The sequence below is a fragment of the Pleurodeles waltl genome, chromosome 11 (assembly GCF_031143425.1).
Source record: "Pleurodeles waltl isolate 20211129_DDA chromosome 11, aPleWal1.hap1.20221129, whole genome shotgun sequence".
In the NCBI taxonomy this organism is placed as follows: Eukaryota; Metazoa; Chordata; class Amphibia; order Caudata; family Salamandridae; genus Pleurodeles; species Pleurodeles waltl.
In genome coordinates, this window is record NC_090450.1 from 315,932,827 (window position 1) to 315,960,735 (window position 27,909).

The following is a 27,909-nucleotide window of genomic DNA, read 5'->3' on the forward strand; positions in this document are numbered from 1 at the left end:
AAATAAGAAACCAAATAAGGTCAGACACGCTCACAGAAATAGTAGCAGAGTAGGATGGTTTGTCTTCTTAAGAGCCCATTATAAGGCTTGGTGCATGGTCAGTCTTTCTAAGAGCCTGTCATAAGGTTTTTGCTTTCTAGAAACATTGACAGAGTAGGATGGTTCGCCTCCTTGGAGTGCCATCATAGAGTCTTTGCATGGTTTATTCCCTTAAGAGCCCGTCATACTAGAAATGATAGCACAATAGGACGGTTAGTCTCCTTAAGAGCCCATCGTATGGTCCCTTTCTGCTTCCTATAAATGGTAAAAGAGTTGGATGGGTGGTCTCCTTAAGAGATTAAATTAGGTCGCAGATTTGGTAAGAAAAATTGGCAAAGGTTAAGATTTTTTTAGATTCAAGGATATACAGTGAAAAGAAGATGTTGCCCTAAGAACTTACAATGACTTTCCCAGAAACTTGGAGTTGGCAATGCTTGTTTGAGGATGTTCCCAGTGTTCTAGTGACCGTGTGAATGAAATAGGTTTTGCGCTTGCAAAACGTATGCAAATTACAGGTGAAATGTGATGTTTGTGAGGATTCAGGGAGTTTGCGTACTCCAAATTAAGTTATTGAAGGAGTTTGCGTACTCGGAAGTGTGGGAGTAGGGAAGTCATCGAACTTCACATGTGTGTGGCACTTTGTGCTCAAAAAACTGTCCCAATAGTTGTTGGCATATGGACCCTGCGTGGTCTAGGACTCCAGAGTATTGAAAAGTGTATGAGATACTTGGTTTGCTGTTGTAATGTGTCTGGTTTAATAGGTCAATCAGGTGTGGTTGACAAACTCAAGAGTGCGTGTTAAAGGGAGTGAAAGGTTTTCGACTGAGATTTGATGAGTCTTATGCGCACCAGGACAGACCCAATGACCAGTTGAGAGTGAAATTTGCAGGTTGAATTTTGCTTGTGAGTCGGGGAAACTGAGATAGAAAGGGCAGTCAGTGAAAAATCATTAAGATTTCTAAAGCAATTGTGTTACCCTACTTGTAGTAAACAGACAAATTGGGGTTTGACTTTACTTATTGCTTGCAATATTTTGCAGTAGATTCATGTGTATTTGAGTTGAGGAGGGCAAGTCTAAAGACTTTGTCAGACTCTGTGAGTGTGAGTGTGATATCATTAGAGCCACACTGGGATAGGTTGGTTAGTGAGAAGGGTCGCAAATGAATTGGTGGACAACCGTGAAGCACAATTGGTTAAGAAGGTCATCAAAAAGGATTTTGGGATGGAAGGTCACTTCGTGATTTGATTGAAAGTAGCATAAATTAGTGAAGATGAACATTTTCAAAGCTTTAAAGAGTGCCCTAAGGGGAGATATGTTTATTCCCACTAGAATAGGAGCAGTTACACCGCCAGAGGGTACAGCCACTTATATTGTGTTCAAAGAACAAGGTGCTGCACTGTGTCTTTGGCTGAAACAATGGTACAAAGAAACAGAGAAGGATGGGAGCTTGGCATTTTCTGCCCAAGGAAAATTTAATCTGAGGATTTTAGAGATTTTGAGGACAGTTCTGTATGATTTACAACCTCCTCCCAGGCCAGCACAAATTGAGGCAATAGCAATTTGGGAACTAGTAGCCAACAGCAACTGAAATTTGAGAGAAGAATGAGAAAAGCTGAGATGACACTAGCAGAGGCTAGGTGGGATAGTGATAAGACATTTTGGAGAACTGAGACTTTACAGGGAATTAAGTTGTTTCTTGCAACCACACAGGAGAATCGGAATGAGGCTAGAAATGGTAATAGAAAGAGGGATTCTTACTCTTCAGATGAGAGAGAGCAGAAATCCACAGAGTCTAGGAAGTCCTTGATACATGATGAAGAGTCAGATGATGATGAGTTAATTGTACGGTTATTGAGAAATCGTCCCCCACCAGATGCAGCACATGAGAGAAGTTCAAGCACCAATGTAGACCCTACTGCCTTGATACCAGCTGAATCGACCAAGAGACAGATACAGGTTAGCTATAGCGGACCCAATACTTCAGTGATTCAAAGGTCTATGTCACAGATGGATGTTCTGACAATTTACCCATATGTACCTATTGTAGATGCCGCAACAAACTTAGTAGTGCCGACAGGACACACTTACCAGAATCCAACATTGGTCCAGATAGGGTCTATCCCAAACTTGATATCCCCGATACAGACACAGACAATCCTGAGATACACTCGAATAACAGGATCACAGACAGAGATGTCTACATTGACAAGCCAGAATACGGGAATAATATACCCGAGAGACCCAAGTGCCCGACCAAGTCCGGATGCAGTGTCAGTACCAGTCAACATAGGTCCAGTCATTCCATTGTTCGTCCAGGGAAACAATAAGAAAGGTGAGCAGAAAACCCTGAACCCAAACATAGCGAAGGAAAGAATCGAAGAGGGTGCAAGAAAGATGGCTCCAATGAGACCAACATTTGATGGGACAGGTCCGTTAATTGATTTAAGTCCTTTCAGGACTATTCCCAAATAATGAGGTAACATCATACATAGGTCCTAATCCAAGCATGGTGACACCAGAGATCCCAAACTTAACACTATAGGAAGTGCCAGGTGACAGCCATAACAAAGTTTCAATACAAGGCTTGACAGCTCAGCAGATAACCAAATGGTTGGAAAAGTTGAGCAGTCAAGGAGATTCCAGTGGAGGAAGTGCCCTGAATTTGACCAGGCTTAGACTAAAGGCAGAAGACCTAATGGAGGGAACAATGGGGTTAGACAGAATTGACACATTCCGGGAAGATGAGTTGCGCTAGTTGTGCAAGCTGATTACTAACAAAGCAGGAATAGTAAATCAGAAATTAGCAGACCCAGTAGAGAAGTATGACATAGAGATCGATCACACAAAGCACTTGAAGAGGTATTACAGGGTAGATTTTGACTCAAAAGATTTTGAAAACATGAGTCCTGGGAATGAAAATTCAACCTAAGGAATTAATCCAGAGCATTCAAACATGGGGAGCATTAGACAAATGGGAAGGCAGATGGGTGAAGAGAAGAGACAAACGAAAAAGGGATTCTGTGAATCTTACTGCAAATGTGCAGCAGGATGAGGACCCAGTGAAAGTTCTACTAATGAGATAAATTCCGGGAGGAAATTTTGTTCACATCCCTTGGAGCAGAAGTGACATTCTATTATTTACATATGATTATCCAAGGTTGAGAGAGAAACCAGTAAAATGGTACCAGCAGACAGATAGGTTTGTGAAGCTTGCAAAATGCCTATGGGAAGATTTGAACACCCTTTTAGAAATAGTAGTTCCAGCAGACTTATCGCTCGAGTGTAAAAGGAGCATAGATTGGCAGACAAGAGAACCTAAGAGAGATGCAGCAACAGGTGCACAATCTCCTGACCTCATGAAATATTACTATAAGGTGATTGAATTTAAAAAAATTAGAACGTTGCCCAAAAATATTGACTGGCAGAGAATAGACAGGACAGCCCAGGACTTGCATACATGCATACTATGAGAGATTGTTGCAGGCGTTCAAACATTACAGTGGCACAGAATGATTGAGCCAAAAGATATGATTCATTTTGTGTTCAGATTTGTTGAAGGATTCAGACACAAGATTAGCCAGATGAGTCATTTGATTTGTAGGCAAGCAAAACCGATTGATGAAGTATTGCAGTGTGCAATGTACTGTAGTGATGAGATTGAGTTGAAGCAGAGAAAGTTGAAAGAGAAGGCAATGGGGATGCAGATTAAAGCAGCACAAACAGGGATACAGGGAAACGTTGTTTTAGAGTGAATCAAGAGGTAGAGGTTGTGGTGGAATTCAAAATGTGAACCATAGTTCTGATTTGAATACTGTGATGTGCGAGGAATGAAGAGATTGTTGCCATGTCATTCTTGTGGAGGCCTCAGACAGTGGAAACAGGAGTGTCCAATGATCGTACAAGAAGGTGTTCTTCAGCAAACAAGCAAAATCATTTCTTTTCCAAATATGAGAGGACCAAGAATGAGAAATCGCAATCCAAATTTTCGAAGCAGTGTGAATCAGATGCAAGGTTTTCAGCCCATGCAACAGGTGCACATGCCAATTTTGCAGATGCTCTAGTCGCAGAAAATGCAACCACAAGTTCAAATGGTACCTAGACAGCAAATTGAAATACCTCAAGCCCCAAAGGAGCTGCAGCATGTGATGCTCCCTCAGCAGTTCACAGGTCAAATGTTTAATCAGAGTAATAACACAGTACACCAATTCCCGTTACACAGTGAGGATGGAGTAAACGATGATTGGGTGAGTGAGAGTTCGGATGAAGAAGACCCCGTGTTAGCAGCTTCATTAGAGGTGGATCAGAAAGGCCCATATGTGAAGAGAAAAATTATGCGTCACCAGGTCTCATTTTTATTTGACACAGGGGCTACACACCCTACAGTGAGAACTGCAGATGTTCCAAACCTGCCCCTTTCAGGGAAAACTGTCCAAATTGTAGGAGCTGAAACCAGTATTTGACCAACCCAATTACAGAACCCGCTCAGGTTAAAATTGGCAACTTCAAAGGATTACACAAATTCGTAGTTTGTGACTCGAGTCTGGTATCCTCACTAGGAAGACTTGCTTTGCAACACAAGATGATCAGTTACTTGCTCAAATGACGGAATTGCCATCCTGACACACAGTTATAATGAAGATGACCTGACCCCACAATCACATTGTCACATAGTAAATGAGGAGTACCCTTTGATTAGTTTTTTCCCAGTTTTTACAGTGAGAGATCTTTCTTCTGACTTACACGGAGCAGTTAAAATGAAAGTGTGAGATTTTACAGGAAATGACATTGGTCTAATTAAAGGATTGGAGATAGTTAAGGTCACAGTCAAGCAAAACGTAATTTTTCCCAAGATTCCTCAGTATCACATGACTCAAAAGACAATTGAAGGAATTGCACCGATAATTGCAGAATTTGTAAACCAAGGTGTTTTGCAGGAAGTGTTGAGCATTCACCAATAATAGGATTACAAAAGCCGAGTGGGAAATTTCAAATTGCTCAGGATTTGAGGAAAGTAAATTAAATTGCGACTGAGTGTTGTCCCGTAGTGCCAAATCCAGCTGTGATTTTGTTTCAGATCCCATGCAAAGCTGAATGGTTCACTGTAGTGAACCTGTCACAAGTATTCTTTTCTGTACCTCTTCATGAGGATAGTCATTTTTTTATGTTCTAAATTTTTGGATCGAGTTTACTGTTGGTGTAGAATTCCACAAGGGTTTTCAGAGTCACCGTCCATTTTCAACCAGACCTTGAAAAATAACGCGAATCATTGGAAATGTCAATCCAATTGACATTGGTACAGCACATTGATGATTTGTTGGTTGCATCAAAGACAAAGGAAGCATGCAAGTATGATACTATTGCCTTATTGAATCATCTAGGGAAGAATAGGCATAAAGTGTTGCCAGCTAAATTGCAGCATTGTCAGAAAGAAGTGAAATATTTGAGTCACATAACTGAGAAAGGCATTAGGAAAATCTACAGGGAAAGGGTCACACCCATAAAGCAGATGAATCCCCCAAGAACTCAGAGAGATGTCAGGATGTTTTTGGGAATGGTGAGCTATTGTCGCCAGTGGATTCCCAAGTTGTCATTCATTTCAAAGCCATTACAGAAGCTGACTCACAAAGAAGTTGCTACTGGGCGATTTACACCACCATGGACTTGAGTCAAGACAGACAAAGAACATGCATCACGCTCATGACAGAACAACATGAAGGGCTTTGTATAGTTAGGCATTTCCAAAGCCGGGGCTTTGCACAGACTCTCTCTCAACTCAGTAAAGGCTTTCATACAGGCTTGATCTAACACTAGAAATTAAAGATAAGGAACCAAATAAGGTCCGACATACTCACACCACCACTGATAATCACCAGAGCAGTAAAGGCCCTGAGGCTGGACAAAAAGACAAACTCCTTGGCGTATGTACCCTGTGTATAAAAGTACCCAAATTGTTTGAAGTAAAGCCTGTCCTGTCACCTTATGTCTCGGTTTCCATCCTGTGGAACCGGGAAACCTCTATTTAATAGGATATTTCCTCTAAAGATTTGTAAGACAAGCTACTGCTCGGTAGGACCACTCCACAACTGCGCTCCAGCAGTCTAGAAATTCCATGCAGAAATAACCTTATATGAAATTTTTAGAAAACTAAGGCCTTGAGTTCCTGGTTGGGGCTAGAGCACAAATTCCTGGAGCATCTATGGGACCACTCTGAAATTTAAAAACAATACTTATACTCTTATTGTCATATAGACTGTAAATGATCACTGTCTCATTGCAAAAAGCTAGGCTAAGGCCATCAAAAAAGACTTTGGGGGGGGGGTCACAAAAATATGGTTGTGTTTTCTTCCAAGCTATAAACATTGAGTAGCAGAGGTACATTGTTACAGCACTGGCTTACTGGCAGGAATTCGGACACCATATAATCTACAAGAATTGGCATTTGAATCGGTAGTGGAATGTCAATGGATTTGCATGTCCCTGTGGCTTTGAAGTCAAACACCCTCCTGCAGCAACTAGGCAGGAGAGTGGAGCTCATGAATGTATACGTTCACATGATGTGCACTTGGTGTCCATCTGCAGGTCTTATTCAGTATCAGTAGTAATAAGGCAAACGTGATATTGGCGGCTGGGGTGGCACAAAGATGGGAGTAACAGATTATGCAGAAAGCTACTTGCACTGCCATATTACTTTTTAAAAGGTTAAAAGAGCATGCCCATTTAGACAAAAAAGAATGGTATGTGCATATTCAGACCTAAGTTGTAGAGCCAACCATCCCCAGAGATTTCTATAACTGTGTGGGTCACAAATAGAGGCGGGTGATTGTCAGCAGGGCAAATTCCAGCATTGGATATTGAGGTGTGATAGTTTAAATTAAAGAAGGTTTCCAGACTGTGCTGAAGTGACAGTCAGTGTGACATGTATTCACATGTCCCATGCAGCGATAACCACAGCAAATCTCAAGGGGCGGGGAGTGGGACGGGGGTACAGAGGGATAATTAAAAAAGTATATATAATCATTTTTTTTAAACTTACCTTTTTTCTGTGGTTGCCGCCTCCTGCTGCATTGCTCCTCTGTTCTTCATGTGGTGTCCCAGCAGGCACCAGTACAGGCTCCGCAGCAATCCTGGCACTACTTACATGATAAATATACCATGGAAGCAGCATCAGGCTTGGTCTGAGCGCCTCAGAGTGCCACTCAGACCCAAGCATGGAGTCTGTGCTGTTTCTCCATCCCGGCATATGCCTGAGACGGCTGGCCAAACTCTCATGAGCACTTAGTGCCCTCTCCCCTCCCACAGCCCAGCCCCGCCATGAACACACTGCTGGCTAAGCCAGCAGATGAAAGATAAAACGATAATTAAATATTGTTTTATCTTTCATCTCCTGGCTTAGACAGGGGGGCGACTTCAGCAAAGGCTGTTGAACAATGTTGCTAAACCCTTCTTTCTAGTAAAACATCTCTTTCTTTGAAGCATTCCCATCCAAATATGTTCATGTACGGATACTCTGTCAGAAAGAGGTATACTCTCGGCATTATTACAAGTACAGTATATCCTAATACACTGGTTATAAGTCGGTTGTAGGTCGGATGGAATGTCCGTTCCTTTTCTGAAGGAGTGTCCGTTTCCTTAACTCTAACTCATGGCCTCAAGTCAAATGCTTATATTTCAGACTGAATTAATAAACAATGGCATGGCCAAACTAATAATACTTATTTTAAAGCAGTTGAATTGCACTATAATACAAGTGACTCAAAAGAAAGAAATACTTTAACTGGACACAGAACACAATGCTGCAATTTGCAAGCTGAGTATGTTTGCAGTGGTAATGTGCTGTTTCTTTCATATTGCGATTGGTCCAAGCAGTTATGATTGTGACTTTAAGGATATTGAGTGAGTACACCATAATGCTTTGCCACATATCCCAAAGTTATTTCTAAATCATTAGCATACCTCTGCCAGCTTGTAATTCAGAATTGTCTTGTCTTTGATCCATTGTTCCTCTTTCCATGTTCCCTACAACAGACAAGCCCAAGTCATGTTATTCAATATGACATCAGATTACGATCTGTGGAAGAAATCCACTTTGTTCACCAAACACAGTCTTGCTATTAGTGTCTGTTCATAATTATCATTTGTGCATCGTTCACAACATGATGAATGACTGTACACTCAAACTCACATGTACACTTATATGATGATACTGCCTTTGAAACGATTTTGGTACGACCCAGTAAAGTGCATTTTCTTGTCTAATGCTAGCTAGTACTCAGCGCTATCTTCTTCATAATGAATGTCTCACAGTGTACATTCACGGTTTATTTTTTCTGCTGCACGTACTCGTGCACATCAGGTTTGTTTATTTCTGTATAATATTCTCAAAGACGACTTTCTAGTATGGGCTCTGTAATGTTTCAACCTTCATGGTTTCTTTTGCCTGCTCGCCGTATTGCATTCATTTACAATCGCTCACTGTTGTTTTATAACTAGTTTGTTCTGACATCTTCAGATGACGTTAGCAAGAAAGGGCGTGAACCAAAATTCAGTTTTGACATAGGGCTTCCAACCTGACCACTGTACAACACTCTTCAGTTCTATCCTCTGTTTTGTTGATTTTGCTCACACCGTGATGAATCTGCAGTTGCCATTTTGTTCTTTTGTGAAGATTTCCTATACAAACTCTCAAATTTAGGGGTGAGACATAGGGCCTGATTCTAACTTTGGAGGACGGTGTTAAACCGTCCCAAAAGTGGCGGATATACCACCTACCGTATTACGAGTTCCATAGGATATAATGGACTCGTAATACGGTAGGTGGTATATCCGCCACTTTTGGGACGGTTTAACACCGTCCTCCAAAGTTAGAATCAGGCCCATAATCTTTTTAGACTCTACAAAAGATAATGTCTGATTTCTTACTGATTTTGCTTTACATTTGGAACTTGGAGTATTTTTAATTTTGCCTTTTATTCTGTATTGCCCTATTGCTGAGAGCCTTTAAGGCAATGCTTTCATGCATCTTAACAATATATTTTAGGCATTGTACCCTTTTACATTTTTGTAATCAATATACATTTTCAATTCCAACTGAGAACTCACTTATTGAGGGTGTCCTTCCTTAAATGGCAGTATTTTTGATATGCCGATTTGCACCTTGTTTTGGGAGACTTTCCTCACGAAATTGAGGTTTAACACTCTCCTAGATAACACCCATCTTTGCTCATTATGTGGAGGTGTCTTTTGGGTTGTAAAATACATTTGTACTTCTTTAAAGATAAATCGGCAAGTTTGTTGAGTTTTAGCCTACCACATATAGTCCTCTTCTTCAGACCCAGATGCAAGGAATTCCCATTCAGGTGAAGCATACTTTGTTATTGGGATTCCCTTCCGGGTTGATTTTTTGGCAACGGGCAATTCACTATCACTGTTCTCAGAATCAATTTCACCTATTTCTGGTTCTATTCTTTCATTTCCCCAATGTCTCTTTTTGCAGGTTCTTTTTCACTGCCTTAGAAGAAATAATCATTGAATCTTCCCTTTAAACAATCGCTGAGTCTTCTCAACTCACAGGCAAACTTGTGCTTTTGGCAGCATCAGTAACTGGACACATTGTCAGGGGGCTCTCAAGACTAGCTTTTAATGAGCTGGATCAGAGACTATTTCTTGCTGCTGCTTGTCACTTTGCTTCAGTTCTCCTCTGTGACTCTCAAACTGAAACTGGACACTGGTGCCTTCACCAAGATCTCCACTGTCATCAGAACTTCACCAATTTTAGGATTCTCTTCTTTAACTTCCTCTTCAATTTCTCCACTTTTCTGGACCCACACAGCAAATTTAAGTTTGTCTATGCGAGTCATTGGCTATTGCAACCAAATATTCATCCTTCATTCTTCTTGTGTGAGCTGCATGGCTCCATTGCAGGATTCTGAGACACTTCACAAAAGTGTTGGTCGCAATAACGATTGGATACTACCCTTTCCACCTGGGCACCTCTTATGGGCATGCTTCTTCACAAGGATCCAATTCCTTGGTTGTAGTGGATGCAAGTGGAGCTTCTTTTGTTGGTGTGGTTGCCAAATTCACCTCATGAGAAACAGCCCTTCATATCAGCCAGACCTTTACAGTAATTTAATACAATATCTTTATTGACTAGGGGTGGGCAGAACATGTGTAGTCTCACTCTGTGGAGTTCCCCAAAATTGCATAAAAACCCTGCAAGATTTCACCTATGGGTGGAAATATGCATGTCGTGCTGCTCGCACAGCAATTTACCACCAGTAGCTTGAACAGCGGCCATTCCAGTTGATTTTTCTGCTGCTTGAATGGAAAATCTACTCGAGCTGCAGCAAATCTACACAAGAAGCAGCCCTCAAACAGCTACAACCCATACCCACAAACGTTAGAAAATTGAGCAAGGGAACGATATTCATCACTGGCATTTCTGGAGCCTCAAAGGAGAAAAGTCTGCCATTCTGGAATTTCAGGAAGAATTCTGGGTTACAAGAGTAATGCAGAGTCATCGAAGTCTGCCAATTCCATTAGTGTAAATGAAACATTATTGACAGTATTATTGACAGCATAGTGTTGTGGAAGAGATGTAGGAAATCCTCATGGCTCTGCCCATTAACCCTTCAAGGGGAGAGAGCTTTTTTTTTTTATCTGAAGTACTTCAAGAAGAAGATCATTGGGCCATTACAGATTAGTGGAGACACACACTTTAGCCTGTTTATTTTTGATAGTTCCAATCATTTCCTCTACAATTCCAGATCATTAAGTATGATAACTACAATGGTTCTTTCTCTCAACCTTAAGAGCAGTGCAAATTAATCTAAGGAGCTCATTTTTAAAATGAGTTCCATGATCTGTCCTTATGGAGGTTGGAAGACCAATTCTAGTTATCAATTATCTTAATAACATGTCTCCGGCCTGCCATTGCAGCCTGTATGCAGCCCTAATAAGAGCTTGGCAACTGACATGATGTTTCATCTCCAAGTTGGATATGCTTACACCCATTTAGAGAGTAAGAAGACAGACAATCAGAAGAACGTATTTAATCCCATTGTAAATAGGCATCTCATTGAAGTCTGCAACACTTCTTACTTTGTATTGAACCAACACTTCTTGAAAGTCCTGGTCACTGAATCCCTCTTTACGTGAGTTTGGCCATGCAAATAGCGAGCCAAGGAACGGGCTATTCAATCTGAGAGTACATATTTATATTCAGGATGTGAGAAACTGGGGCTGATTGCAGAGGCCCCCTAACTTTTTGCCCCCATTTTCCACTTTATGCTGGTGTTTTCCTGACTCTGATGGTGCCCTGGGTACTGCTAACCAGTCCCAGGGCCTGTGCTCTGTGTAAAATGGATATGCAAATTAGGCTAATTATAATTGGCTAAGTTAACCTACCTATAAGTCCCTAGTATATGGTAGGGCATGTAGGTTTAGGGACCACAGCATAGGTGGTGCACACCTAGGTGCATTGCTGAGGTGCCCAGTGTCATTTTAAAAGCAAGCCTGCCTTGCTGGCTGCTTTTAAATTAAAGTTATATGCAAATTCGACTTTGGAATTAAAGGTACTTCCAAAGTCTTAAACTACCTTATTTTTACATATAAGTCACCCCTAAGGTGTGCCCTATGTGCCCCTAGGGCTGGGTGCCATGTAACTATAAGCAGGGACTTTATAAAAATAGATTTATAAGCCCTGGTGAGGTAAAAACAGCCAAATTCGTTTTTCCCTCATTGAAGTAAATGGCCTTCATAGGCTAGAATGGGCAGACTTTATTTTAAATTTTAAAGTCTCCTTAAATGTTACATACCAAGAATTTGGTATCAAATTGATTGTTATAATAAATCCCACAACTTCCAGTTGTTGGATTTAATATAACTAGTGCAGGTAAAAAGTTTAGACTTTACCTAAAAAGTTGCCAATTTCAGCTCTGCATTGTTTTTGCTCCTGTGCTCTGATTGGCCAGCCTGCAGCAGCTTCTGCCAGGCTACTTTAATGAGGTGTGAAGTGGCCTGACTTCACACAAAGGAATGTGCTTGGGGGAGAGAATCTCCCCTCAGCAGATGGGGAAGCAGGAAGGGGGAGGGCTGCCAAACTGGTCTTCAAAGGCAGAGAAGGACATCTGGAGCACCCAGCAACACCCCCACATCCTGCAACCCCAGACAGCTAGGTGCCCCCTTGATTAGATTAGGAGAGGGCAGGAGAGGGGTGTGTTTATGATTTTAGCCACACCAGTGGGTGGGCTCAGCCAGATCTCTCCTCTAAAAATCAGATTCATCCATTTTGGATTTTTAGAGACTGTTGCCTTCTGGGATGGATTTTTGCCACACTTCCCAGGAAGTGGTCATCACAGGGGGACAACCCTGTCCCTGATTGGAGGACCAGGGCCCCCCTGCTTTTCACCCAGGAGCAAGGATAAAACTGGCAGACCTGCACCCACGCCTCAGATCCCCACCAAATTTCAAGAAGAAAGAACTACAAGGAGAAGAAGGACTGCCCTGCTGGACCCCTGGCCTGCACCTGGACCCTGCACTCAGAAAGACTGCACCAGCTGCACACTTGGGCTTCACCACAAGAAGGACTTTGCCTGGCTTCAACTGGTTCAAGGAGGGACTCCCTGTTTGCTACAGGTGAAAAATTGCTAACCAGAGTCCCCTGCACCAACTCCTGAAAAAGTGACCAGCTGACCACTGCCCAGTGGCCAAAAAGGAGTTTGCGCCAGGTGCACTCTGGGAGTTGAAGTCCGCACTTCCCAAGGACCATCACAGAACTTCTGGACCCTTGGGGTGAGCTGTGGACCCCAAAAGAACCTTAAAAGAACATCTGGGTGAAGCCCCAGAAGTTTGGAAAAGATTGGAGAAATTTTAGAAAAAAGCTCCATAAAGTGACCGACTCGACGCGGAAATTCTAGCCGGCTTGCCTCAACCGCGACCCGGCCTGACTTCGTGGTTCGTCCCGGTCAAGAAAAACATCCGAAAAAGAGACTAAGTCCGAACGTAAAAAGTTGACCGGGACCTTCCAGCCATCGTATCCGAGAAGGGCTCCACGGACGTCGGATCAAGATCCAGGTTTACCCCGGTCGAAGGATTTTCATCTCGAAAAAACGACTAAGTCCGAAGGTAGAAATCACCACCGAGGAAACCGACTTCGCGTATCCGGACAAGGGCTCCAGGAGGTCGGATCCAACTGGCAGGTTCGTCCCGGTGAAGAAAAACTTCAAAATAAAGACTAAGGCCCTCATTCTGACCTTGGCGGGCGGCGGAGGCCGCCCGCCAAAGTCCCGCCGTCAGGTTACCGTTCCGCGGTCGAAAGACCGCGGCGGTAATTCTGACTTTCCCGCTGGGCTGGCGGGCGGTCTCGTTCAGACCGCCAGCCAGCCCAGCGGGAAAGAGGCCTCCACGATGAAGCCGGCTCGGAATCGAGCCGGCGGAGTGGAAGCTGTGCGACGGGTGCAGTTGCACCCGTCGCGTATTTCACTGTCTGCGCAGCAGACAGTGAAATACATGTAGGGGCCCTCTTACGGGGGCCCCTGCAATGCCCATGCCAGTGGCATGGGCACTGCAGGGGCCCCCAGGGGCCCCGCGACCCCCCCTACCGCCATCCGGATCTCGGCGGTCCGACCGCCGGGATCTGGATGGCGGTAGGGGGGGTCAGAATCCCCGCGGCGGTGCAGCAAGCTGCGCCGCCGCGGAGGATTCAATGGGGCCGCGGTACACTGGCGGGACCCCGCCAGTGGTGCCGGTCCGACCGCGGCTTTACCGCCGCGGTCGGAATCCCCATTGAAGCACCGCCGGCTTGTCGGCGGTGCTCCCGCGGTCCTCCGCCCTGGCGGTCAAAGACCGCCAGGGTCAGAATGAGGGCCTAAGTCAGAAGGTAACTTTTTAACCGAGGCTTCCCGCGACCTGTATCCGAGCAGGGCTCCATCGCGGTCGGCCTGAAAGTTTGACTTTGTCCCGGTCCTGGTGCAACCAGATGACCCGATTGGCGCTTTTTGTTTCTATGCGCTAGAAAATAATAATACTTTAAAAATTCATATCTCCGGTTCCCCTGAACCGATTTTAATCGTTTTTGTGTCATTTTAAAGATAAAAATATAAGCTATTTTTATAAATTGGTTTTGGATTTTTAAACTGTTTCCTGTGTTTTATTTAATTACTGTTTTGTGATATTTGAATGCTTTACACTTTGTCTCCTAAGTTAAGCCTTGACGCTCGATGCTAAGCTACCAAGGGTAGAGCTGGGATTAATTTACTGAGACCTAACTGTACTTTTGTGGAGGTTTGTGGCTTGTTGCTAGGTGTAGGTACCTACCTGCCCTATCAATAACCCATTTTCCAACACAGGAGTAATCCATTTATCATTGAAATTCTTTGTGGAACCAGGAAATTCCCATTTTTTTCTTTTACCTTCTGGTACCTCCTCCTGGAGATCCCTCAATCCAGTTAATGTGGTCTGTATTGTGTTTAACAGTAAACAATTCATTTAATTTGCATTTTCAGTAGTATTTCAACTAGGGTCAATCTGTTCTGATTTTTTAACCTTAATTTGCTCATTTGATCTCACAGTTGCATTCTCAAGTACACAACAGGTTGGCACTTGGTCAGCATATTTGTTTAGCAAAGTGACAACATTGTCACAAGCCTTATGGGAGGTATGTAGGAGGCTGGCCTGGTTTGTAGTGGGTACCTAAGGTACTTACACCTTATACCAGGACCAGTTATCCCTTATTAGTTAAATGTAGGCAGTGTTCTAGGAGCTTAGACTGTATAGAGGTAGCTGCAGCAGGGCAGCTTAGGCTGAACTAGGAGACATGCAAAGCACCTGCAAAACCACAATATTTGCACAGTACTTATACACAATACAAGACAATACTCAGTGTTACCAAAGATGAAGGTACTTTATTTTAGTGACACAGGGCCAAAAATATCCTAGAGGCAATACTCCTTCTGGAGGTAAGTATTATACACAATATATCCACTAGTAACCAAAATCAGGTAAGTAAACAGTCATAGAATAGTGCAAACAGTAGAAAATACAATGGATTGGAATGGGCCTTGGGGCAACACAAACCATATAGTAAGAAAGTAGTATGTGAATCACGAATTCCCCCCTAGGCAGGTGTCTAGAGGGGCAATGGGAGTGTAAGAAAACACCAAAGGTAAGTAATGTACCCCACCCCAGAGCCCAAGAAAGGAGAAGTAAAGTACTGCAAGTTTCCTCAGGACACATTACGTGATAAGTCGTGATAAGAGATTTTGCAAGAACAAAGTAAGACTTCAATCAACAACCAGTGGAGAGAGGAGACCAAGTCCAGAAGTTGCAGAAGATTCCAAGAAGGACAGGAGCGCCTGCCAACCTAGAAGATGGTGCAAAGTGGATTCTCCGGTAAGAAGAAGAGTACAGAAGAGCACCAGAGAAGATGGCTGTGGGTTCCTGCATGGTGCAGGAGATGTCCCACGTCAAGTTGTTGGATGCAGGCTCTTTGTGTCGCTGGATTCCGCCAACAAGCATTGGCTCACGCAAGTATGCGGTTTGCATCAAAATGGAGCTGGCTTGACCCAGGAGGGACCTGGAGGTCTCAACTCGGACTGAGGAGACAGAGGGGGCTCTCAGCACTGTAGGGAGCCCACAGAAGACCAGGCAGCACCCACGGGAGTCCCTGGACATGGGGACAAAGAAGATGCAAAGTGCGGTCGTTTCAGCACAACAAAGGAAGGTCCCACGCTGCCGGAGTACAACTCAGCGAGTTGTGCGTCACAGGATTGAGTGCTAGGGACCTGGGCTACACTTGTTTTATGAACATATAGTGCATCTGTTGAGGCAGAATAGACACATTTTACAGCAGTATGGTAGGACAGCAACATACCACTTCCTGTGCCATACTGTGATTGTTGCAGGAGAGAGATCTGACCATACAGCGGAGGCTTGTCATGACTCACCATTTTTCTCTCCAACAACCTTAATGCCTGATTTAGAGTTTGGCAGATGGGTTGCTCTGTCACAAATATGACAGATACCCAGTCTGCCATGTTACAATCTCCAAAGGCTATTATGGGATCATAATACGGCAAGCAGGACATCCATCATGTTTGTGACACAGTAACCCCCCCTTCAAACTGCAAATCAGGCCCTTGTTTTTTTGTCAGCCTTTGTTGTTCTCCGTTTTTCTGTCAGTACGTTTTTGTTGGTAGTCATGCTAACCTTTGCGAAATAAATCCAGAAAAAATGTTTTTAAAAAGTTATTTTCAGAACTAACAAAATAGTTTTTTTAATAAATAAAGAGCTTGTATCAATGTTAACCATATTTATTTTTCAGGTATCAGAAATAAAACATTGTAACTAATATAGGGACAAATGGTAAGTGTAAGGTAAGTTAAACATGTGCCTTATGCTGGCTTCATCCCAGACAGTGAGTTTATAACACACTACTACAGTATTATCTGAGTGTTTTTGGAATGGAGTATACTGTTGTGAGTGGAGTGGCATAAAGTGGAGTGCTATTGAGCGGTGTGTCATTGAGTGGAGTGTAGTACAGTGTCATAGATAGAGAAGACTATTTTACAGCAGAGTGGCATAGAGTGAAGCGGAATAGAGTGGAGTGGCATAAAGTACAGTGGAGGAGAGTGATGTGGTGTGTGTATAGTGGAGTGTCATACAGTGGAGTGTCAGACTGTAGAAGAGCGGAAGAGAGTGTCGTAGACTGGAGAAGACTGGAGTAGAGTGTTGTGGAACAGCATACAGTGCAGTTGAGTGTAGAGTGGAGGAGCATAGAGTGTCAAAGAGTGAAGTATCATAGAGTGGCAGAATGTTGACTTCAGAAAGCTACTTTCACCTTATTAGGGGATCTTAAACTTCACTTCGAAGAAGCTGGTTGTGAAACTGTTAAAAAATTAGTTAAAAATGTAGGTGCACTGCAGTTAAGGCAAACTAATACTGGACCTACACATAGCTCAGTCACCTTCAGGACTCTGCGTTTACTAACACCCCCAATTTGACTATGTATGATATAGTTTACTATGGTCAGACCATCACATAATCTCTATTGGACTTTAGGTCCCTAATAGAACATCTAAACAATTTCCCTTACAAAAACCCAGGTGACCTTGGTCCAATTTAGATAGTGGGGAAAGGGTGAGTTTACTTACAGAGTCTGCACCCATCGTGAAAGGTGAGGCAATTGGAAGGCAAAGGAAAGAGGGCCTCATTGTACACCCCTGGGCTGAAGAAACAAGAAACGGAAACAAAACAAGGAAAGGGAAGGGAAAGGAGAATAGCCTAAGACAATCCCAGCAAAATCGGATATAGAACAGCTATAAGGGAGTACAAACGATCTATACGGTAAGCTAGAATGACATACTGTAAGGATAAAATACAGAATGAGCCAAGCTCCCCAAAGAACTGTTTAAGATCATTAATTCCCTTATTAAAGCCCATCTTAGTCCTGCATATTGCTCATCATCAGAAGAGTAATGCAATATGTTTGCTAATTACTGTTGGAATGAAGTCATAAAAATTCTTAACCACCTTACTATAGCGGTCACATCAAATATCAAGTCTGGATCTTCTCTTAATCTGGCACCACCTGATGTGCTATTAAAAGGTAGCATTGTCCTTCTGCCTTTGCTAATGGAGGTCCTTAATCATTCATTGGAAAGTGATATGATCCCCGCACCCTGGAAGCATGCAATAGTAAAACGACTTCTAAAAAAAATTACGGCTAACCCACTACTGTGGAAAATTACAGACCTATTTTACTTTTCCCAGTAGCATGAAAAATAGTGGGAAAACATGTTAACAAGCACCTAGCCAACTTTCTTAAAGTGCATGACATTCTTTACCCCACGCAAACAGGCGTCATGCAGGGCAGCAGCACTGAGACTGCATTATTAGCTGCCACCAAGAAACTGCAGACCATCCTGGATCAGTTTGACTCAGCTACTATGATTATGCTAGGCCTAAGTGTGGCTTTGATACTGTCTCTCACTCCACCCTCATCCAGAGGATGAAATAATTTGGAATAACTGGGCATGTCAGAAAATGGCTAGAAGCTTTTCTGGAAAATAGAAGCTTCCAGGTTTGTGAGGAACTCTTCTCTTCAGCGGTTCATCCTCTTAGGTGTGGGGTTCCAAAAGGGTCCTCACTGAAACCCACGCTTTTTAATCTCTATGTGCTCCCCTTGGCAGAGATTGTTTATTTTCATGGCCTAGAGCTTGTCTCATATTCTGATGAGACACAAATCATTATGGCCATTGTTAGAAATCGGGTCTTTGGTTGACAGTCAGGTTACCCCCTGTTCAAGAAAAGACCCTCACTCTAGTCAGGGTAAAAGAGAATCAATCTCAGCTAACCCCTGCTTACCCCCTTGGTAGCTTGGCACGAGCAGTAGGCTCAACTTCAGAGTGCTAGGTGTAAAGTATTTGTACCAACACACACAGTAACCTAATGAAAACACTACAAAAAACACAACACAGGTTTAGAAAAATAGGAAATATTTATCTAAACAAAACAAGACCAAAACAACAAAAATCCACAATACACAAGTCAAATTATCGTGAAAAAGTACCTTGGGTGCGTAAAAAATATCCCTGCATGGGCGAGTGTGTGTCAAAAAGGGCTTGCGATGTGTCGATTCCACTCACGAGCGGGACCTTGCGTCGTTTCTCCTTTCGTCGGGTTGGGGCATGTCGCTCCTTCTCTCCGCAGGAGATCGATGCGTTGATGCGGTCAGCACTCTCGGGTTCAGGCAAGTCTTGCGTTGTTTTTACACGCCCACCGGTGCTTGTGTCAGAAATCCAGCCACACGTTTACAGAAACCATGCAGTGTGGGTTGCGATCTCCCAGCCTCTGTCAGCGATGCTGCACATCGTCTGTCCAGCTCCGTGCATCGATTCTTCGGTCGCGTTTCTGGCCAGCGTCGATTTTCAGCCATGGAGCTGGCAGCGCGTTGTTTCTTCAGCCGCAGATTGGAGTTGCATCAAACTTTTCCCCGCACAGCAATCTGTGCGTGGATTTCCTTCTCTTAGGCTGCCAGCTTCTCCTTTCAGGGTCCCAGGAACTGGATGGGCCCCACTGGCCAGAGTAGGAGTCTCTCCAGAGACTCCAGGTGCTGGCAGGGAGAAGTCTTTGCTGTCCCTGAGACTTAAAATAACAGGAGCCCAGCACTAAATTAAGCCCTTGGAGATTTCTTCACAAGAAGGAAGGCAAGCAAAGTCCAGTCTTTGCCCTCTTACTCTGGCAGAAGCAGCAACTGCAGGATATCTCCACAAAGCACAGTCACAGGCAGGGCAGCTCTTCTTCCTCAGCCCTTCAGCTCTTCTCCAGGCAGAGGCTCCTCTTGGTTTACAGAAGTGTTCTAAAGTCTGTGGTTTTGGGGGACTTCTTATACCCAATTTCTCCTTTGAAGTAGTCCTACTTCAAAGTAAAGTCTCTTTTGAATGTGAAATCCTGCCTTGCCCAGGCCAGGTCCCAGACACTCACCAGGGGGTTGGAGACTGCATTGTGTGAGGACAGGCACAGCCCTTTCAGGTGTAAGTGACTACTCCTCCCCTCCCTCCTAGCACAGGTGGCTCATCAGGAAATGCAGACTACACCCCAGCTCTCTTTGTGTCACTGTCTAGTGCGAGGTGCAACCAGTCCAACTGTCAAACTGACCCAGACAGGGAATCCACAAACAGGCAGAGTCACAGAAATGGTATAAGCAAGAAAATGCTCACTTTCTAAAAGTGGCATTTTCAAACACACAATCTTATAAGCAACTTTACTAAAAGATGTATTTTAAAATTGTGAGCTCAAGAGACCCCAAACTCCACATGTCCATCCGCTCCCAAAGGGAATCTGCACTTTAATCAGATTTAAAGGTAGCCCACATGTTAACCTAAAGTCTTGCAACAGTGAAAAACGAATTTAGCAATATTTCACTGTCAGGACATATAAAACACATTACTATGGGGGTCATTACAACATTGGCGGTAAAAGCCGCTTACCGCCGTGCAGAAGACCGCCAACACACCTCCACAGAATTCCGACACGGTCATTATGACCCACACTCAGAATCCACCAAAATCCAGGCACCCACACAAGTCCGCCACACCAAAGGTCAGTGATAAACTGGCGATAACAAAACCTCCACCGTCACACCAACAGGAATACGCCCACACTATCAGGACCCACAAATCCACGCGGCGGTCTTTCGACCGTGGTATTCCATTGGCGGTACACACCGCCGCGCTCAAAATACACACACATTTACAAAACACTACCACATTGGACAATTCTAAATACACACACCCGATACACATACACACACCACTCCCACACACCCAATACAATATAAAACACACACCCAGATCACCCACAAATCCTTATGTCAACAATTGTGACTGAAGGCCGGAGAGACACTACCATCTACAAACTAGCATCCACAGGCACTCAACACCAACACTCACACAACATCCAAGCACTCACACAACACACCTCTTAATACCACCCCACACATCACACACACACCACCCCACACATCACCCACACAACCCCATGGATCCGCAAAGACACCCCAGGTTCTCTGAGGAGGAGCTCAGGGTTATGGGGGAGCAAATCATCAGGGTAGAACCACAGCTATTCGGATCACAGGTGCAGCACACCACCATAGCTATGAAGATGGAGCTATGGCGAAGAATCGTGGACAAGGTCAACGCAGTGGGACAGCACCCAAGAACACAGGATGACATCAGGAAGAGGTGGAACGACCTACGGGGGAAGGTGCATTCCGTGGTCTCAAGACACCACCTTGCGGTTCAGAGGACTGGTGGCGGACCCCCACCTCCTCCCCCAGAACTCACAACATGGGAGGAGCAGGTCTTGGCTATACTGCATCCTGAGGGGCTCGCAGGAGTAGCAGGAGGAATGGACTCTGGTAAGTCAAACCTTTAACTACTTTATCCCCCACCCACCTGCATGCTATCACATATCCCCACCCTCGCCCTCACCCCCATCACTCCAACTCCTCACGTATGTCCCAATATCACAAACCACACATCCCAAACCCAAGCTCTGCATGTAACACCAAAGCATGGACACCCATCACCAAAGCATGGCCACTGCACATACCCATGCACACCCCTAAACCATTATCACACAAGGTCCTACACAGGAATGCAAGCCCTGGGGTACACGGTCACCCACCCATTGCACACCATGGCACACACAGATGCAATAATCATGCCTTTACACCCCTGCAGGACCCCTACCCAACGTCACCAGACAGGAGGGTCCAGATATGCCCATTCCACCCACAGAAGAGGCCCACAGTGATGACAGCAGCTCTGTCCAACTGGATCAAGATGACTTGCCCAGCTCATCTGGGACCTCGGGACAGTTGGTTCCCCTCATACTGGCACAGGCCACTGCAGAGCTTCCACCCTCTGGAAACTCCAGCACAGCACTGTCAGAGTCACCAGATCCTCGGGGTCTGCGCACGTTCCCAGCACGTCCACCACTGAACAGCTCCAAGACTCTGATAGATAAATCACAGAGGCTAAGAGAGTTCAAGAGGGGAAGAGGGGATTAGGAAGGGAACAGCTGGGAAGGAGACCTGTAGTAAGAAAAAGGTTAGAACACACAATATGAAAATTATATCTCCTGAAAACAATACTAGACTATGATTCTAAGCCTAGTCATTCTGAAACCATGAACAATCTAAGAATTAAGCTTAAAATTACTAAGTTTCAAGATGGTCGGATACCTGTATGGAAATCAAGATGGATTAAATGAAAACTTTCTTATTCAAGTACTTTCCTTTACATGAGAATGAAAAAAACATTCTGACTAAATTTTAAACCAGTCATATAAATCCTTTTTTGAGAATGCATACTAGGACCATACAATATTTCATCTAGAAACTCTGGCCTTCTGTATACTCTTAAAATGTTTTAACACAAATTGCGAATATTGCAGATATATATATATACATAGTAAACACCATAAAAGGATTGTACACCATGAATAACACAATATGGATTCAGGAAACAAATCACATAACTTGTCTACTCGAATATTACATAATAAATATCTTAGAATAGTGGCATACAATAAACAACATAAATTAAACTCGAGGAGATGATTGTGCGTCTTGCCAATTCGAGTGTCACCATGTAAAATGTCAAGAAATGGTAGCACGCAATGAATATCAAAATCAAATCATCATTAAACGAATCACGCGTCTTGCCGATTCGTAAACCACAACGTAAATGGCAAGAAATAACAGCTCACAATGAATAACAAGATCAAGGTACAATAAAACGAATTGCGCGTCTTTTGACGATTCTTAAGCTACCATGTAAATGTCAAGAAATGGTAGCTCGCAATGAACAACAAAGTTAAATCCTCATGAAATGAATTGCGCATCTTGCCGATTCGTAAGACATCATGTAAATACCAAGAAATACCAAGAAATGGTAGCGAGCAATGAATAACAAAGTTAAACCTTTATGAAACAAATCGTGCGTCTTGCCGATTTGTAAACCTCCATATAAATGTAAAGAAATGGTAGCACGCAAGTAATTTGTTAATCATTACAGAATTAAACCAAGAATATGAAAATTCTCAATAACGGTGTCGGAACAGTCCAACCACCGTCTTACCGCCTGGAACAATGATCACCAATGAAGGATGAAGGGCAGAAGACTGGACAATCCCATAGGCCGCCGGGACAGGAGCTCAGGAAGAAGCTGCTGCTCTGCACCGGGACCTCTGAATACTGAGCACTGGGAGTTGGGCTGACTCTCTTTTATAGAGTCTTGGCCCAGCCCACAACCACATGTTGGCATGTAGGCCCTGGAAAGAGGCCACACCCTAACACACTCTGAAAACCTGCAGCAATACATTGCAAAGGAACTGTATTTGTAAGCATTTTAAAAATAAGTTTTCAGGATTGAACTCTGCAATGCAAAAGGTTAAACCACAACATATCAGCACAATGCATAAATTACGTTGTTTTGAGAGTGCTTGGTTTTTGCATTCTAGTCGCCAATAGAGCGCGTACTGCTCTGGTGTTGACAAGCACCCACCCAGTGGGCCCATACCTCTGTCCCCAGAACACATCAATCAGCAGTGTGTCCACCACTACAGGGAACCCAGGTTAACCCACCACCCCAACAACACCAGGGACCTGGGGGCAGTGGTAGTGGGCACACGGTTCAGGGGACAGAGGCACAGGAACACAGGGGAACTGGGAGGGCTGCTGTGCGACAGGGGGAGGACAGGCCCAGGGAACCCACTCTCCACGAGGCCCTCTCCAACATCATGGGAGCCTACCACCATTCCCAGGAGATGATGGCAACGGTACTGTCCAAGTTTCAGCAGACCCAGCGGCTGCAGGAGGAACAGTATTTGGGCTTCAGGGAGGAACACAAATCCATCAATTCCACCCTGGGCACCATTGTAGGGGTGGTGAAGGAACTCCTGAACATCAGGAGGGACACTGTGGCACAACAAGGGGCCCCTGACACTAGCCAGGAGGATGAACTGCCCACCACCTCTGCCAGCGCTAGTGGACAGGAGGCACCGCTACAGGACCACCACACCAGTACCCCACCCCCTGCAGATGGAGAACGCAAGCGGTCCCTGAGATCCAGGACAAAGACAGAGAACAATGCCAAGACCCCCGCCAAGAAATGAGACCACCCTGACTGTCATCCTTCTGTCCCACTTTGTCACCCTGTCCATACTTAAACTGCCCTAGCTCCACTTCCTATGCCCCTTTGGACAATGCACCTCTGAGATTAATAGACTGGATTCTGCCATGGACATTCCTCCACCATCAACCCTGATCATTTTACAACCCCCTCCACTATTGAGCACTTAAATAAACACCCTTAAATCACAAAACAATCAGGAATCTGTCTGTACTTTCGAAAATGTGTATTAGCAATAACAGTGGCAAAATGCTATATCAAATGTAATGTCAACATACCTATGTCACACAGCTCTAGTCCATACGGAAACAAAGCAGATGTCACACAATGGGACCCGCATCTGTGAAATCATAAGGGAAAGTGACAACTCAGTGATCATACACTGGGTGAAACTGACAGACAGATGAGAGGTAGTAGAATCAAATCAGATGTAGCAGGCAGTGTTGTCTTCTTACCTGTGTCTCACTGGAAGTATTGCAGGATCACTGTGTTCCTGTTGTCTATGTCCTCTTCTTCTGCTTCCTCGTCTTCACTGTCCACAGCTGCCACAACACCTCCATCTGGACCATCCTCCTGCAGAAAAGGCATATGTCGTCGCAAAGCCAAGTTGTGAACAATACAGCAGGCCATGATGACCTGGCACACCTTCTTTGGTGATTAGAATAGGGAACCACCTGTCATATGGAGGCACCAGAACCTGGCCTTCAGGAGGCCGAAGGTCCGCTCTATAATCCTCCTAGTTCGCCCATGGGCCTCATTGTAGCGTTCCTCTGCCCTTGTCCTGAAATTTCTCACTGGGGTCAGTGGCCATGACAGGTTGGGGTAACCAGAGTCACCTGCAAATATTGAGGGACAACTGTTAGACACACACTAACTCATAGGGACATCCCTAGACCCAGATACCTAGTCAAACTGTATTGGGTCCATGTCCTCACCTAATAGTCACACACAGTGCCTCTGGAGTTGCCTCATCACATAAGGGATGCTGCTATTCCGTAGAATATAAACGTCATGCACTGAGCCAGGAAATTTGGCATTCACATGGGAGATGTACTGGTCTGCGAAACACATCATCTGCACATTCATCGAATGGTAACTCTTCCGGTTTCTGTACACCTGTTCACTCCTGCATGGGGGGACCAATGCCACATGTGTCCCATCAATGGCACCTAGGATGTTGGGGATATGTTCCAGGGCATAGAAATCACCTTTCACTGTAGGCAAATCCTCCACCTGAGGGAAAACGATGTAGCTCTGCATGTGTTTCAGCAGAGCAGACAACACTCTGGACAACACATTGGAAAACATAGGCTGGGACATCCCTGATGCTATGGCCACTGTAGTTTGAAAAGACCCACTTGCTAGGAAATGGAGTACTGACAGCACCTGCACTTGAGGGGGGATTCCCGTGGGATGGCAGATAGCTGACATCAGGTCTGGCTCTAACTGGGCACACATTTCCAGGATTGTGATATGATCAAGTCTGTAGGTGATGATCACATGTCGCTCCCCCATTGTCAACAGGTCCATCAGCGGTCTGTACACATGAGGATGCCGCCATCTCCTCACATGCCCCCGTGCATGGTGCCTATGTAGTAGAACAGCGAGCAGAGAGTCAACCAACTCTGAGGTACGTAAACACAGCTTAATCGAAAAATATTAGCAAATCAACATATGCCTGTATTAGTGTTTAAGCAAGGCCTAGATACGTGTGACACAGTCCAAAATAATGCCATGTGGGCCCATGTATTGGCAACTGCCTGACCTGTAAAGTGGGACAAGGGGATATGAGGTAACTGCGCTGGCGTTGTACACCGTTGCGGTAGGCGGTCGAAGACCGCAGCGTTATCCTGCATTGGTTAACATTGGACCCTATGGGTCCCAGGAGCCAATGACGATGTACGCCGGCGGTGACGGTATGCACCGTCGCGGACGTGACTGCCATTTTCTCTCTGTTCAATCACTTGATACCTGATCTTCGACAGGAGAGGACCTACACTGCAAGTGTTGTTGGGACCTCAGTCTGGAAGAGACAATGGCTCGTGTGACTGGGGAAAGGGCCCCTGCCTTCAGCACAGAAGAGTTGGAGAAACTATTGGATGGGGTCCTCTCCCAGTACACGCTACTCTATTGTCCTCCAGACAAACAGGTAAGTACACTGTGAGCATGCTGTATGAGCAATGCCTGTGTGGAGTGGTGTGGATGAAAGATAGGGAGGGTGAGAATGAGGTGTGCATGAAATGACAGTGAGTGCATGTGCGTCATGGCAAGGGTAGGGATGCGGGCCAATGACTGTGACGGTGCGGACAGTAATATCTTCTCCTTTTCCCCTGTACAATTCCTGTAGGTCAGCGCCCACCAGAAGAAGGACATTTGGCGTGCCATCGCCAAGGATGTCCGGACCCTGGGGTTCTACCACAGACGGAGCACCCACTGCCAGAAAAGATGGGAGGACATTCACTGCTGGAGCAATAAGATGGCAGAGGCCCAGCTGTGGATGGCCTCCCAACGTGGGAGGGGTGCCCGTCGCACCATGACCCCCCTGATGTTCAGGATCCTGGCGGTGGCGTACCCGGAGTTGGATGGGCGCTTGAGGGCATCACTGCAGCCACAGGGGGGTGAATACACTCTCATTCTGCTGATTCAGCGCGCATTGGAGGTGTCTGGGTGGGGGAGGTGGGCTGTGGATTCCCCTAGGCCAGAGCGAGTTTAGTAGGCAAGGTCCCTTCTTAAGGCATGCCCTGTGGCACCCCACCCCACCTGTGTACAGTGACAACTACACCTAGTCAGGCTCCTGTGACATCTATGTGTGCAGCAATCAGGCATAGCCTTGTAACCCATGTCCCTGGGATTGATTAGGGAACTCCAAGTGCACGGCGTAGTGCAGGGGGCTTCTGTGTATGTAGTGTCCGCCAACGGTAGCTGTATTCCATGCACTGAATATGTCTTTCTTCTGTCTCCCCCCCTTTTTGTGGTCTCCCTGTTCTTGTGTGCTTTAGCATCATCAGGCGGAGGAGCAGTGGCACCGGAGCAGGAGAGAGCTGCATCCCACATGGCCCTGGAGGGTGACACAACGGAGTCTGAATTCACCAGTGGGACGGAGGGCGAGAGGAGCTCCACGGCGGGGACAGGAGCTGAGACCAGCGATACAGACTCTTCTTCTGATGGGAGCTCCCTTGCGGTGGCGGGCCCATCTGTGCCCCCCGCATCTACAGGAACAGCCATCACCCCCCCACCAGCACCGCCCTCCCAGCAGCCCCTCAGCGTGTGTCCCGTGCCAGCTCACCCAGGAGGGTGGGCATCTCCTTCGCCCCAGGCACCTCAGCCCCTGCCCCTGTCACCCCTGCTGCCCTCAGTGAGGAGGCCATTGACCTCCTCAGGTCCCTCACTGTTGGGCAGTCTACCATTTTGAATGCCATCCAGGGTGTAGAGAGGCAGTTGCAACAAACCAATGCATACCTGGAGGGCATTCATTCTGGTCAGGCAGCCCTTCAGCGAGCTTTTCAGACTCTGGCATCAGCACTGATGGCAGCCATTGTCCACTGCCTCCACCGTGCCCCCCTCCTCCTCGTCTCTCTCCTCCCTCCCTGTCTCATCTCCACTCACACCTGCATGCACTACATCCTCAGCCACTACGTCCATCACCAGCACACCCACCACCACACCCCGCTCACGTGCAGTCACCACCTCCACTACCATTCACACATCTGCTGTGTCCTCTACCAGTGTGTCTGTGAGACCACCACCCAAGGTACACAAACGCAGCCACACACCCACCCAACAGCCATCCACCTCACGACAGCCTCCAGCCCATGCACCTTCACCCAAAGTCAGCAAATGCACACCTCCTACAACCACTACTTCTTCCTCCACTCCAAAACCCCCTCCATCTACCCATCCGAGTGTTCCCCAAAAACTTTTCCTGTCCAATCTTGACCTCTTCCCCTCACCTCCCCCACCCCTTCGGTCTCCTAGGGCCCGCCTCTCTCGGTCCCAACCCAACACCTCAGCCACAACATCTGTGGGACCAGTGGTGCCATTAGTAACTGGCTTCTGGAGTGCGCCAGACAGCAGGGCAGCCAGTGTGGCAAGGAGCCAGAGCACGGACAGTCCCCCATCTGTAAAGCACAAAAAGTTGGCCAGTGCCCGGCGGGAGAGAGGAAAGAAATCAGC

At 45.4% G+C, this 27,909-nt stretch overlaps 1 protein-coding gene across 4 annotated transcripts in view; it reads right to left on the reverse strand.

Annotated features, from left to right (window-relative positions):
- Nucleotides 1-27,909, reverse strand: part of LOC138265661 (kyphoscoliosis peptidase-like) — a 395,468-nt gene that overhangs the window by 217,851 nt on the left and 149,708 nt on the right. For all 4 annotated transcript variants that reach the window (XM_069213571.1, XM_069213570.1, XM_069213568.1 and 1 more), the window contains exon 4: nt 7,994-8,056. In XM_069213571.1, the coding sequence (XP_069069672.1) occupies nt 7,994-8,056 (63 nt within the window). The remainder of the gene's footprint in view (nt 1-7,993; nt 8,057-27,909) is intronic.